This window comes from Centrocercus urophasianus, unplaced genomic scaffold (assembly GCF_019232065.1).
Source record: "Centrocercus urophasianus isolate 14NV4802_14NV808 unplaced genomic scaffold, USGS_Curo_1.0 seq_12, whole genome shotgun sequence".
Taxonomy (NCBI): Eukaryota; Metazoa; Chordata; class Aves; order Galliformes; family Phasianidae; genus Centrocercus; species Centrocercus urophasianus.
The window spans coordinates 45,258,753-45,273,820 of NW_024884364.1; the positions used below are offsets into that span (position 1 = coordinate 45,258,753).

Sequence of the window (15,068 nt, forward strand, 5' to 3'; positions counted from 1 at the left end):
TCAGAATATCAAACTTAACGTGCAAGTTCAGAGGCAGGGAAGCTTCACCATAATACTTTTCCTGACCTCCTTCAGAAAGCCGTTCCAGAGCTTACAGCCAATTGCTGAGAAAGCACTGAATTCTCTCTAAACTTCAGATAAACAGAGGGCCAAAAAAATCATAGCTGCTATGGCATAAAATGCGGTTTCTGAGAAGAAGTGGGCGTCTCCTGTGGAATGTTTTGCAGGTCAGTGTCAGCATTCTTGATTTGCACAGTGGTCAGCATTAGCTTATGGGTCACAACAGACTCCACTTCTGCTGATGAGAGGGGTTGCTGCATTGTACATCAGCTACGATTCATCTTTGGATTTTCTAAGCTGCATATCAAGAAGTATGATTTCTTTCTACAGAGTACAAGGAGTCTGATATTAGAAACAGCTAGTCCAGAAAGAAAAAAAAAGTTGTTTTTGAGATAGTTAAAAAAAAAAAAAAAGTGTTGTTTTTATAAGTAGAATGGCAGTGAACAGTACAGCTTGATTCTTCATGGCAGACCTGACCCCAAAGCAAGATACTACCAGAATTTATCAGGGTGCTGTACCTGAGAACCTCTAAGTGCTTTTCTCCTTGTTTTGCACAACTTTTTTTTTTTTTTTTCCTTGGACTTTATTTAGGGCAAACTTCTTACATCCAGGCTCCAGTTTCTGCTGAGAACTAGGATACCCATGGCCTCCCGCTCCCCTGGCTCTTTTCACAGTACAATTATATCATGAAATTCAGGTTCCCACCAGGCGTTCCACCCAGGCGGAGCACTTGATGACGAGGTCAGATGTACCAATACCAGCCTCACCTTTCTCAACACTGGAAAAGACTCAAAGAATGAGCAATGATTTTCTTATTCAACACACCAACGCCTTTCAACTCTTCCAGTTTCAAAATAAAGGACCTGATTTCTTCCTTTTTCTTTCTTGTGATCAGCACCCCCAAACTATGTCTGCCCAAGCTTTAACCCAACATGGAATCCAACCAGCACTGTGGCCTAGGTCAGCTCATGCCATAGATATTTGCATAGGAGTGATGATAGCATTGAATCTGACAAAATTCATACCAGAAATCTTTGCAAGGAGAATCAGCTGCCAAGGAAAATATTGGGAACAATAAAACAAAGTCATGAACAGCTCTAGCTTGTTGAGATAACATCCAGTCTTGTCAGCCAGCAATGGACAAGCCAGCAAGGAACTGGTAACTGCTGATTCCAAAGCTCATTGAGAAGATAAGTAAGGCTCAGCCCAGTGATGCCAGCTCAGAGTGTCCAGAGCATGTCACGCTACTCAGCTGTTTCCCAGACTGGACAGTTTCTGGACCATTTCCTGGGCTCCATCAGGAGAGGGGTGGTCAGCAGGGACAGGGAGGTGATTGTCCCTCTCTACTCGGCTCTTGTGAGGCCCCATCTGGAGTACTGTGTCCAGGTGTGGAGCCCTCAGTACAAGAAAGACATTGAGATTTTGGAAAGGGTCCAGAGGAGGGCGACTAAGATGATCAGGGGGCTGGAGCACCTCCCCTATGAGGACAGGCTGAGGGAGTTGGGCTTGTTCAGCGTGGAGAAGAGAAGGCTGCGGGGTGACCTCATTGCAGCCTATCAATACCTGAAGGGAACCTACACCCATGAGGGGAGTAAACTCTTCAAAAGGGCTGACAACAGCAGGACTAGGGGAAATGGATCCAAGTTGAAGGAGGGAAGATTTAGGTTGGATGTTAGGGGGAAGTTCTATACAAGGAGAGTGGTTAGGCCCTGGAACGGGCTGCCCAGGGAGGTTGTGGATGCCCCGTCCTTGGATGTGTTTAAGGCCAGGTTGGACGGGGTCCTGGGCAACCTGATCTGAATGTGTGTGTTTGGTGGCCCTGCTAGGCAGGGGGGTTGGAACTACATGATCCTTGAGGTCCCTTCCAACCCGGGTGATTCTGTGATTCTGTGATACTGTGATTTCCAATTATGTTTTTATTTTCACTTACCAGTGGGATGTGCAGCAAGACTTGAGAACATTTTGGGAGTTCCTACTGCGAATGACACGGACCAAAAGTGAGTCACAAGCGCTTCTCCTCTTGGGAATGGTGTAATACCTTTGGAACCTTAAGGTAGCTCTTCATCTTACAACAGCCTACAGTTAACTTCTTTTCCATCAGCTTGCTTTGTAGCATGCAAGCTTTTCTAACAGTAATTAAGGCAGACCTCTAACCGCAGCACACGGCGTTGTTTGAGGTGAGGGGATGCAGCTTCCCACTGCCCATCTAACACGAGAATGGCTGATCTGAGGCCTGCAGCTCCAAGTCCTTCCCTCCTCATCTCACAGAACAACCTAACTGCCCCAGGACACCTCGGTGCCCTGTCTGGGTAACGACTGTAGAAAGGTCTCCAGAGCGGAGTACGAATAGTATGGGGCGGTGACTCCTCACACACAAGGTGCCCAGAGGGAAGAAACGAAACCGACACCGCCCCCACCGCGGCCCTTCCCACCACCAGCACCACCACCCTCCCGACGCTCGCAGCCGGCTCCCATTGGTCGCTTCTTTTCCCGCGTGACGCGCCTGCGGGCAGCGATTGGCCGAGGCTCGGCTGCGGGGACCGGGCGAGACAGCCGCGCGGTTACCGTGGTGACGCGGCCGTACCCGGAAATGGGAAGACGGCGGGCAGCGCCCAGCGAGCGGCGGCGGGCGGCAGGTACGTGCGCGCGCCCCCCTGCGAGGCGGGTGGCGGCCGCTCGAGGTGAGCGCGCTCTTAAAGGGCCCGGGCCCGCGACGGCCGCACCCCCCGCCGGTAGCGCGGTCGGCGCGGCCTGCGCGCGGGAGATGGCCGGGCCCAGCGATGGCGAGGGGCCCGTGGGGGTCCGACGTGCGGCCGGCAGGGAGTGATGGCTCCTGGTCGTTGCCCCGGCGGGAGGATGGCGGCAGGGAGAGCGCAGAGCGTCTGCATGGTGTCGGACTTCTTCTACCCCAACATGGGCGGCGTGGAGAGCCACATCTACCAGCTGTCACAGTGCCTCATCGAGCGCGGCCACAAGGTGCTGGTGGTCACCCACGCCTACGGCAGCCGTAAAGGCATCCGCTACCTGACCAACGGGCTGAAGGTGTACTACCTGCCACTGAGGGTGATGTACAACCAGTCCACCGCCACCACGCTCTTCCATAGCCTGCCTCTGCTCAGGTACATTTTCGTGCGGGAGCGAGTCACCATCGTCCATGCCCACAGCTCCTTCTCGGCCATGGCGCATGACGCGCTCTTCCATGCCAAGACCATGGGGCTGCGCACGGTGTTCACGGACCACTCGCTCTTTGGCTTTGCGGATGTCAGCTCTGTGCTCACCAACAAACTCCTGACCGTGTCCCTGTGCGATACGAACCACATCATCTGCGTCTCTTACACCAGTAAGGAGAACACGGTGCTGCGAGCAGCGTTGGACCCCCGCATCGTGTCCGTCATCCCCAATGCTGTGGATCCCACTGACTTCACCCCAGACCCGTCTAGGAGGGATGACAGCACTGTAACGATCGTGGTGGTCAGCAGGCTTGTTTACAGAAAAGGTAACGGTAGCAAAAAATGTTGATTTTGGTCATCGTTCTCATTTGCTCATGTTGGATTTAGAGTTATATTTCTTCTCTGATAGAGAAGATTTGTAAACTGAAATTTGTAAAGTGCAAAGCTTGGCTTATGTTACTTCAGTACCTTAGTGCATCCAGGCCTGGATGCGCTTCCAGCACAGGAAAGATGTGCAGCTTTTGGATTGGGTACAGGGGAGACCATGAGGATACTTACAGGGCTGGAGCACCTCTCCTATGAAGAAAGGCTGACGGAGTTGGGCTTGTTCAACCTGGAGAAGAGAAGGTTCTGGGGTGACCTCACTGCGACCTTCCAGTGCATGAAAGGAGTATATAACAGGAGGGAGAGCGTCTTTTTACATGGGCAAATAGTGATAAGACAAGGGGGAATGTAGCAGTAGGCTACATCATGGTAAGTGCTTTTACAGTAATGGCTTGTCCTACATTTTGTGCTCTTAGGTGTTGATTTGCATAATGGTGTAATTCTAATATCCAATACAATAACATCTTGCCTTCTACTTTATGTTCTTAGGTATAGATTTGCTTAGTGGTATAATTCCTGAGCTCTGTCAGAAGTATCCAGAGTTACATTTCCTAGTTGGAGGAGAAGGACCAAAACGAATTGTACTCGAAGAAGTGCGGGAAAGATACCAGCTGCATGACAGGTTTGTTCTGAGCATGTTTCTAATCACTGTACTTAAGAGGTAGGAAAGAAAGCAGCTCCTTGCCTTCTTCCCTCAAAAACTTGAGGTTGGGAAGGTAGAAAGATCAAACACTAACTGAGAACTTCTAGAGTTGGACTATGATCTTGCAAGTTGACCTGGTGTGAACCTTGTCTTGAGTCAGAGATAATCTGAATTTATCACACTATTAATGTACTTGCAGTATTATTATGTGGCATGAACTGTTAGATGGCTACTTTATGTTGCTATGTGAGAATGTGTTGCTTATATTGTCTGTGGGAATAATTCCTAATAATTCTGGAAGCTTCCTCCTTGCCATTGCTCTACTTTATTTTCTTTAACTCTTTTAATTTCAGTATGAAACTCTTCAGGCCAGGACTTATTTAGTATGTCTTCCTGTTGTGCTAGAGACATGTTTGTTCGAGTAAATGTTACCAAATGGTTCTGTGATGTCTGTAAATATTTCTTTGTCGTTGTTTGTTCAAAGGTAGTTTTTTATATAGCCAGTACCAGGTTCTTAATTTTCCAGTATCTGTACTGTACTTCAATCAGTAATTCTTCCATCTGTTCCTGTCTGGTATGAAATATACTTGTTTGTTTGTTTTTTAGTTCTCTTTTTCTTTCTTCTGGTTTTCCAGTACCTCTCCAAAGTGATAGACTCTGATCTTTCATATTCTAATTTTATTTTATTTTTTAATTTTGGCCTTTGACAGTGGTCACACCTCATGCTGAAAATTCAGATAATGCATCTAAACACAGAAAGGCGCACTAATCTTTATTATGAATTTTGTGAAGCTGGGTTCTTGTAAAAAGCTAGAAGGATCAGCCAGTAGTATTTTGAAGGTGGTTGCTCTTAAAACAAAATGGGGAAACTCCTTCTCCACCAACTTTGTCTGGAAAAAAAGCAAGAGAGTCTTGTATTTCTTAATTGTTGATCAAGATTTAGAGATAATGGAACAAGGTGTCTGCATTCCTTCCCTCTCTGTATGTGTGTATGACTGGAACTCATTTTTCAGTATATACGTGTCTTATTTTCAGCTGGGACGGAATTGTGTTCTTCATAGTGTCTGGTATAATGCTATGTTTTGTTTATAGGAGAAAAACAATATTGTACTGATACTGTAAAGTACTGATTTTTATAGGTGCTTTTGAGCAGTGTTGTACAGAGCCAAGGCCATTCTCAGCGAAGGGCCCAAGGAACGGGGAAGGAAGAGAATTAGGACAGCTGACTTAAACTGGCCAAAGGGATTTCCATACGATATGACATCATGCAAATGGAGTCTTGAAGGGGGTGGGAGTTCATCTCGCTCTCTTCCACTGCTTGGGGACTAGCTGGGCATTAGTTGAGAGGTGATGAGCAATTGCCTGTGCATTACTTGCAATATACATTCATATGTATTAATATATATATGTAGTCATAACTATTATCCTTTTTCTTTTCTCTACCTTAGTAAATAGTTTGATCTCAACCTCCAAGTTCTACTTTTGTATTTTTTTTCCATTCTCTCCCCCACCCCACTGGGATATGGGAGAATGAGCAAATGACTATGGGGTACTCAGCCACTGGCCAGGTTAAACCACAACGATGTTTAACATTTTACAGAACTATTACAGCACAAATCTAGTGTTTATCTTGTATTTTTTCTTATATACAGGGTACGTCTCCTAGGAGCCTTGGAACACCAGGATGTTCGAGATGTTCTAGTCCAGGGTCACATTTTTCTCAACACTTCCCTCACTGAAGCCTTCTGTATGGCAATTGTGGAAGCAGCAAGCTGTGGTTTACAGGTAAAACAAACAGGCAAACAAAAACCTCAACTGTCTAGAATGCATGTATCCATTTCAATCAAAATTCATGAAACCTGTAGTAGAGTTAAGAATATAGGCACACCTGCTAACTTTCAGTTTGAATTAACCAGACTATCTCTTCACAGTGTTACTGTGTATGTACTGATATTACAGATTGAAGGGTAGTTGATGTTCATGAAGACTTACTTTGACTCTGCTTGATGAGGAGCTCCTGAAAACTGTCTTAGGACCATAGGTGGCTGGTCAGTTGGACATATTAAACTACCAAACTAAACCATTGTTTGATGACTATTTTCCCTCTGCATCAAGGTCTGACATACAGCATCTTACTTCTGCTGAATGCAGGCATTCAAATTAGGAGGAGAGAGAAGACACTGGAGCTATCACATTACAAGTCCTTTCTGGCTAATAGACAGCTCAATTTATAGATTGACAGCTAAAAGAAAAAGTTAATCAACTGTTATAAGGAACTGAGGTCCTCATATTAAAACCTGAAGAAACTTTTTAAAAGACAAACTGATGAAGTATCTAATGATTTAACCCAGCAGGTAGCTAAGCTCCAGTGGGGTGGGGGAGAAAATGGGTGGGGGAAAAAGATAGAACTTTTGAGTGAAGAGAAAGATTGTTGAATGGGCAACAAAAAGGAGAAAAAAAACAACCCCACAAGTGATACACATTGCTAGTCTTGTAGCAATGGTTGCCCCCTCCACCAACTCCTCTATGTTTTATTGTTCAGGATGATGTCATGTGGTATGGAATATCAAATATATTGGCCATTTTGGGTCAGCTGTCTTGATTTTTGTCCTCTCCTACCTTCTTATGTACACCCCCCTTCTTGCTAGTATTGCTGCATGAGAAACTGAAGAGTCCTTGGCTTAGTGTAAACACTGTTCATTCCCCAGTCATCTGTTTTCCACTGTAGGGGTTGGAAGCTCTGTGGTTTTCTTACAGTTGCCTGCTAGAAATGATTAGAGAACACAAGTTATAGCACTTCTTGATTTCGCTTTAAAAATAATTCAGGTTACTGAAGTTCTAAAGAAATTCTTATAAAGGTTCAGCCTAGAAACTATAAACTGAAGGTAGATGTGGTAAAACTATTATCCACAAGTAGAGGCAACAGTTGTTGTGAGGGTCTATGGAGAAAAGGTCCAAAATCTAGTTGCACATAGTTTTCTACTGTGAGAAACACCTTTAGGGAAAATGTCTCCTTAATCACTCACTGGACCATCTTTTGTCTTACCATGTAATCAAATAATTCTGAACATCATTAAAAGTAATTTGTTGCCCTAGGTCTTCTCTAGGGCTTATACCTTTAGTTCTCATGCAGGTAAAACTCCCAAAATAGGGCTTCAGTCTTTGCCTTCATGGCAACCAGTCATTGTATTGTTTTTTTTTTCCTCTTTTTCTCTTTGATAATGTTACATCTAAACAGTGAAACAGCATTATCATCACTGTATTTTATTGTTATGCAGTGCATGTAGTAATTCTTTTGTTTCTTTCAAAGGTTGTGAGTACAAGAGTTGGTGGGATTCCGGAGGTGCTTCCAGAAGATCTCATTATTTTATGTGAACCTTCCGTGAAGTCTTTGTGTGATGGACTAGAAAAAGCAATTGCCCAGCTCAGATCAGGAAAACTGCCATCTCCAGAAAGTGTTCATAACAAAGTGAAGACATTTTATACATGGAGGAATGTAGCAGAGAGAACTGAAAAAGTATGTACAACCGCTTTAATTCTCTTAAAATACATATCTGGAAAGTGACTTTTTTGAAACATTGTATGTGCATCTCTGTTTAATTTTTGAATGTTTTTTTTCCATCAAACTCAGGTGGTTTGTAGAAGTTCAGGAAATACTTCTCTTTTCCAAAATAGGCTTTTTTTTCTTTCTACTTGCTTTTTTTTCCCCCATGACATAACGCTGATAAATGTTCTGAAGAATAGCCTAGATCTTTAGTTACATTTCTACTCGTATAATTTTTTCCAGAGTTTTCACAGTAAGTAACTTTTCTGGCATAACTAGCAAACATGCTGCATAAGATTTATGAAAAGGAAAAGAGTTCATGACACAGTTTAGTCTGTGATATGCTAATGACTGGTTTAAAATGAGGAGACAAGAGGTATCTTAATGTCAGCAGACATATCTGAATATATATGAGCTATGGATGTAATGAAAATAAATTACCATGCTTTTGAAATCATATTTCAGAATTAGAATTGTGCTTCAGGGGGGAAAACTCAGTCATTAGTGAAGAATATTAACTGCAATAATTTATTCACTCCTGTAAAGATCTGTCACTCTTGACTTTAGCCCCTGTGTTTTGGACAAGAGTAGCTGGAACACGTATGTCTTAATTACTTTGTACTGTTACTTAGATGAATCTCTCTTTTATAAACTTCCTTGAAGAAGTGTCACATACAATGACTTTATCAAATACTGTCAGTACAACTTATCTCACGATTTTTTAACTGCAAACAACATTCCAATTGCAAAGTTTTTATAGAAGTGAGCCTAGATTTCAGCTGCTTTTGTAGCCCTTCCTTAAGACATGAAACTAAACTCTGTTAACTGGGAGAAGGACACACAGAGCTTAAGCTGCACAAAGGACAGTTGTTTGTTAGCTCATTGCTAATGTATTTGTAGGATGAAACCTGCAATGTTCTCAACAACAAAGCTCTTTTGTATGATTTGAGACTCGAGTTGTGTATGCAGGTCCCTGAAAACATTTTTCTGGTTTATGAAACTATATTGGATGTAAAAATATATATATTTTTATATATATGACATAGCTAACCCTGATGTAGCTGTAGGTGTCCCTGTTCCTTGCCAGGGAAGTGGACTAGGTGGCTTTCAAAGGTCCCTTCCAACTTAAACTATTCTGTGATTCTGTGAAACACAGGACTAACCATATAATGTATGACTTTATATATATGTTTGTCATTAATAGCATGTATTTTCACATTCATTAAAGTTTATCGTAGCAGTGTTTCTTTAATTAAAAATCAGTTTTATGTTCTGGTTTACTTACAGGGACTCTCTGTCTTTTCTCCTCTTAGGTGTATGAGAGGGTTGCAGATGAAGTGGTTTTACCAATGGATGAGAGACTTGACAGACTCATGTCTCACTGTGGCCCAGTGACTGGGTATATTTTTGCTCTTTTTGCTGTTCTGAACTTCCTTTTCTTGTTGTTTCTGAGGTGGATAACTCCAGATTCCATCATTGATGTTGCAATGGATGCCACAGGTCCTAATGGTGCATGGACTAAACAGTATTTTGGGGGGAAAAGAGGAAGAGTTAAAGAAGAACCTCCAAGCTCCAAAAGTGTTCAGATGGAAATTAAAAATGCACCAGTCCCTAGAGGTTTTAAGGCTTGCTGATGGATATTACTACTTAAGTTCTTCAGTTTCTTTCTGGAGTTCTTTGAAAGAAACTTGATTCAAATGTACTACCTCAATTTAGGATTATGTTCTAATTTAGTTTTGAGTTCTTGAAAGTATACGAACATCACTTTTGCACTTAAAGCTGAGGGAGAACATGGATTTTTTTATGTGTCAAGAGCCTTTGAGACAAAAAATATTTTTTTTCTCTGTAAATTGAATATTACAGACTGAGTATAAGCTTTTGTGGTATTTTGAGAAGCAAAACAGAAAAATTATTATTTTACTGTAATCTATATAAATTCCTTATAATTACTGCGATTTTTTGAGACCTATCTAAACAAAACATACCTTTTCTTTCCTAAGATGAAAATGGCACTTGAAAATGCTCCGAAATTCTTTATTATTCTCAAATTCTGTATTACTTTGAATTCATTATTATCATAGAAATTTCAGAGACTTAGTTCTATCAGTTGTGTCCCAGTGATAGTGTTTTGCCTGCACAGCCTTATAATTTTGAAGTCCTATATGAAATTAGAAAATCAGATTATCCTGTTATTAAAACTCCATAATGAGTTTTTGATATTTTCAGAATGGCTGAATTTGTCCTCCTAACATACACATAAGAAAGAGAGGCAAAACTTACGACTTTTTTTTTAAAATTATTTTTTTCCTTAAAATACATAGGTGGCTTTTTAAAAAATAGAAAGGTGAGGGGATGATATTGTTTAGCCATTAGCATAATATAGTATAGCCTTCAGAACCAGCTCAGGCCTGAAAACACCTCCAGCAGACTATGCCAAAGCATAAATTAATGTGTGTGTGTGTGTGTGTGTGTTTATATGTGTGAATGAGAGAGAGAAATCTGTGAGAGCTTAACAAGCCTTAACAAGCACCATCCTACTCTTATTTGTTATTATTTTTTTCCATTTGCCATTCTTCTGCTTTTTATGTAAATGGCATTACAGTCCATCTCTGGGAGGGACAGTGTTAGCGTGTGTGATTTCACTGAGACCACACCAGAAGCACTGTCAGACAGGTTCTGCAAGTTAACTTTAGAGAAGGCACCCCTTCAATGGGAGTAACCAATAGATAAGCTTTTCTTGAAGGGAAAAAAAAGTTCCTTGCACCTGTTAGCTGTAAGTTATTTGTGATAGGAACAGCAGAACATGCAGATGTGAGAGGAGGCAAACCTCTCACTGATGTCAGACAACCATCAGACTACCCCCTGCCTAATGCACCAGCCTGATTTCTTTTTCAACTGAAAAAATGATGATTTTTTTTGACCCTCAGTATTATGTAGTTGGACACTGTTTTAGTGTTAAAACTGTGCAATATGAAAATACTGTTTTCAAACCCTTGAAGGGTAGTATTTGAAACACAGCTTTTGTCAGTGTCATCTTGTCAGTTAGGGTACATTATTGCTAGAGAAACATTTGATAATTTAATTGACCGTATATTCACGAAACTTGGAAATATTATGTGAAATACATGCTACTTACAAAGTATTTTCTTTTAATAGAATTTTTTAGCTTTTGATACATAATGTAAAATATGCATTGTCTTACAACTTGAATCTTTCTCTATGTTAACAGTGGAGTTCAGCTAAAATGGTGCCACATGTTATGGTAAATGGGTGGAGATAAGGTAATGTTTTACTTACAAAAGTTACTTACTTTTTAAAATAACAACATTCTAGTTTATAGCAGCTCTTTAAAAAAAAATACTGATTATCATTCCAGGAAGATGTTATGCAATTTTTTAAAATAATTTATTGATTCCGGTTTATTTCTTTTGGTTTCCCACAACAGCTACAAAAACAGACATAATTTTCAGTAGGATTATGATAATCTATTAAAAAAAATTCTATTTTTTCTTTTGTGGAACATTGTGTACTTATAATAAAACAGTTCATCTAAATGTTTATTTCATTGTCAATAAAGAATGGGTATTTTTCATTAGTATGTGGAAACATACAATTAGAAAGTATAGGAATATACTGCATACTGCTGCTTGTCATCATTTGTGGTTGGGCTTACAGTGATGACTTAGTGATGACTAAAAACACTTTGCATAAGCGAAAATATTTAAGCCATAACTGGTTTTACTACACATATACTGTTTCCCAATGCATGTAACTCTTTGATTCACTTACCTATCTTGTGCAATAGAGCAAGGGGTGATGTCACCATCACTCAACCATTTACAGTTTTGTAAAGCAGCAGTGAGTGAAATGGAAAACTTTGTTTGAAGGGAGCACAATAATGAGAAGTTGAGCAGAGGTGTTGTTTTATTCATTTCCAAACACATATTCCTAAAATACAATTTAATAAAACCGAAATGTTTCAGTTATGGCTGTGGGTGACATTTGAGTATTGTGAAATACTGAGAAAATGTTACCAACCAGGGAGTGATACTGAGTAACATCTTGCATCAAGCAAAGCCTCCTGTGTGGAGGAGGAGGGAATGCACCAAACCCTTCTGTATAGAAGCTTAATTGCCCCCCTTCATAGAAGGGACTACCCAAGTGCACCCAGAAGTGTTTTGAACTACTTCATTTTAGCGGTGAAAATTTTGCATTGATCCATATTAAAATTCTATCACACAGATACAAGGAGAAGTTGTGTTTCCAGTACAATATTTGCAGACACTGTGAAGTATAGACTGCATGCTGGTAGTTGAAAATTGTGTTAAACCAGAGCAAGTATCAAGTGAAGTGTGAATGTAAGATTTGCCTTTTAGACTGTGTTTTAGAGGATATGGATAGATCTGTAAGAAGCTGGCTGCACTGTAATGAACTTACTTTTTTGTGATCAAGCTTTTCTTCACCTTTAACAAATAAACTTATTTTTTCTCCTTTTGATATTTATGTTGTTTTGCTAGTCCTTTTATTCATATGTACTTAGGCTCATTTATTGTAAAATTTCAGTTACATAAAAACTCACTGTAAACAAACATAAGAACAACCCATCCTGAAAGTTTCACAAATGTTTTTTTAAAGATCAATTTTACATATTTTTAATATATTGCTTGACTTGCTATCATTAAACTACTCTTGTCATATTTGCTCTGTATTTTTCATGACACCCGGAAGTACATTGACTTCTATAGTTTTTCTAATTGTTCTTACACTGATGCAGTCACTTGGATGAAAGGGATATACTTTTCATTGAAGAATAAAGCTGAGAGCAAGATGCTGTTTTACACCTGAATCTGTCTTTGTACTGAAATTACACATTTTTCTTGTGAACCTAACAGGATTATTTTCACGCTCTGACTTGTTTCAGCACCAGCTTAAGTCTGGTGGTGATGTTTGTGTGGGATTTATTGAACAGTACCATGTATAAACTGATTGTCTAGTACACATTGTTTTTTTAAGCTTGTTTAATCAGGAGGGACTGGTAGAATGCATCTAGAAGGTGAGTCATCCTGTGCTGTCATAGGTGTTGGAGGCAGATAAGATATTAATTACCAGCTGGAATTCCTTGTCATCCTGCCCAGACAGTAGAGGTTTAGATAACCAGAATATATGTGGTGCAACGGGCTATGGGTAGGTGAGATGAATCCTTCATCTGCTTGATGAGAGCAAACACTGAGTCACTACATACAATCCTTTCTAAAAGCTGGAGTGTTATTACTGTGCTATCTAAGGATGCAAATGAGGCAATGGTTACATGGAAAGTAGTATCATTTATTAGATCAAACCGATAGAAAAATAGCTAGGTTCTCTACCGTGTGTTCTTGTTCTGGTTCCCTTAGAGATGATGTATTTGTGTCTTTTTTTCCAATTATCTTATTTAATTGAAAATGTTACTCAAGCTCTCAATTAAATACTTTAGAAATACACTGCTGTAATTCAAAGACTGTCAAGCATAAAAATAGACTTAATTCCTCTTTTAATTTTTTTGAGAGGAAGTTCCTCTCTGATTTTTATTTCGTGGCCAAATTCTTCAGGCCATATCTGACATTTTTCTTACAACTAAAGTTAGGGTGACCCATAATTAATTTATTTTTTTTCTCTAAGTCAGTCTGTTTTTTCTTTTGTGCTCTTTCCTTGCAGGCTTTTACATTAAAGATATATAAAAATTAATTTCCAGTTCTTCAAGGGATCCAGTTAAACTATTCACTCACCACATCATGACATTTATACTGAAAGACTAACATATCTTCTGGATATTTTGATTTGTCAGTTTGGTGATCACTCTAACAGAAGACTGTTGAGGGTTAGGCATTGTGCTGAAGTTCTCAATGAGGCATGTTTTTTCTACCAAGTGCTGAGGTGTTCAGTTCAGTCCTGCAACCTATCAGTAAGTTTCACAATCCATCCCATTCAAAACAGTGACACAAAGCAGCAAGGGAGGTACATTTCCTGTTTCTGTACTGTGGTTGCTCTTCCTTTGTGTAACATCTCCTGTAATTCCTATCTTTTGTTGCTCACCTTCCTCTAGTTTTAGAAATGCCAAATGTTTCTGAGTGATCATGCCAGATCTTGCTATTTCTTATCTGACCACCACCTTCATTTGTATCAGTTCTTCCCACTGCACTGTTCAACTGCCTTCTTACTGATGACTTTTTGAGTTCAATCCCATACTGTTCTTATATGCAAGTGATTAGGCATAAAACTTATGAGTTTTTCTCAAATGACTCCACCATTTAACTCAGCTCTTTAAGTTGTGCTGTTCTGAAGTACAACAGGAAGGCAAATTTGCTGCTATACAAATGAAGCTTGTCTTTCTGGGATAGTCATTTTTATTGTGTTCATGTTGTTTTAGACCTCTTGGAGAGCTCTTCATTGTTACTAGGATTTCATACTCCTTCAGGGTTAGGAGAATTTCAGCAGAAATTATCTGATCTCCAGTTTCTTGTATTTTTCTGCAGGTTGCAGACTCGTACAAGTTTACCTCTTATCTACCCAGTTGACCGTGAAGGCAGATAACACATCTTTGCAACCAAATGTCAGTTTTGTGGTCACCCTTTTAAAAAGTACTATTCCTTCTTGCTTGCATCATATTAAAAGGCAGTTTTGTGGATCTCTCTACTTTTTTTTTTCTTTTTTAAATTTCCTTTTTTTAAAATTAATTAATTAATGTATTTATTTATTTGCTTCTGAGTAAACTAAACTGTGTTTCTCTTTGGTTGCCCAGCTGAACTTGTCCCATGTAATCATTATATTCAGCTTCTTGTCATGTGGCAAAGAGGATTTAAAAAATTGGTGATTTTTTTCTTGCTTGGATTTGTACATGTTATTATTTCTACCAGCACCTTATGTTACTGTGAAAGGAAAATTTTGCTTAATATTTATGTGAAGTGTTAAGATGCTGATAAAAATGTAATATCTTCATGGCATCTTCGAAAAATAGTTTCACTTGGAAAAAATGAAAAACAAACAAAAAATCAACACTTTGCTGTGTTTTTTCCAACAAGTCCATGCATACACTAAGTTCTGGTGCACTGGAAGGGCAGAGTGGTATAGTACTAACTAAGCAATTTTGCTATAAAACAAATTGAATCTTAAGTGTCCAGGGAAATAATTTGCTTTAAAATTTCATTCTGCATATCCACTAACTCTTTGGGATGTCTCACTCTTTCCCTTCACAGGTGTTTGAGTTTAAGGGTGCAAGAACCTGAGAAAA

General features: G+C 40.0%; 1 protein-coding gene across 1 annotated transcript; it reads left to right on the plus strand.

The window, feature by feature from the left end:
• Nucleotides 1–2,885: 2,885 nt before the first annotated feature.
• On the plus strand, nucleotides 2,886–12,609 carry PIGA (phosphatidylinositol glycan anchor biosynthesis class A). Its single transcript, XM_042810964.1, has 5 exons — nucleotides 2,886–3,556; nucleotides 4,104–4,236; nucleotides 5,910–6,042; nucleotides 7,568–7,774; nucleotides 9,115–12,609. Exons 1-5 carry the CDS (start codon nucleotides 2,887–2,889, stop codon nucleotides 9,433–9,435), a joined length of 1,464 nt encoding a protein of 487 aa, XP_042666898.1. The 5' UTR covers nucleotide 2,886; the 3' UTR covers nucleotides 9,436–12,609.
• Nucleotides 12,610–15,068: the final 2,459 nt, after the last annotated feature.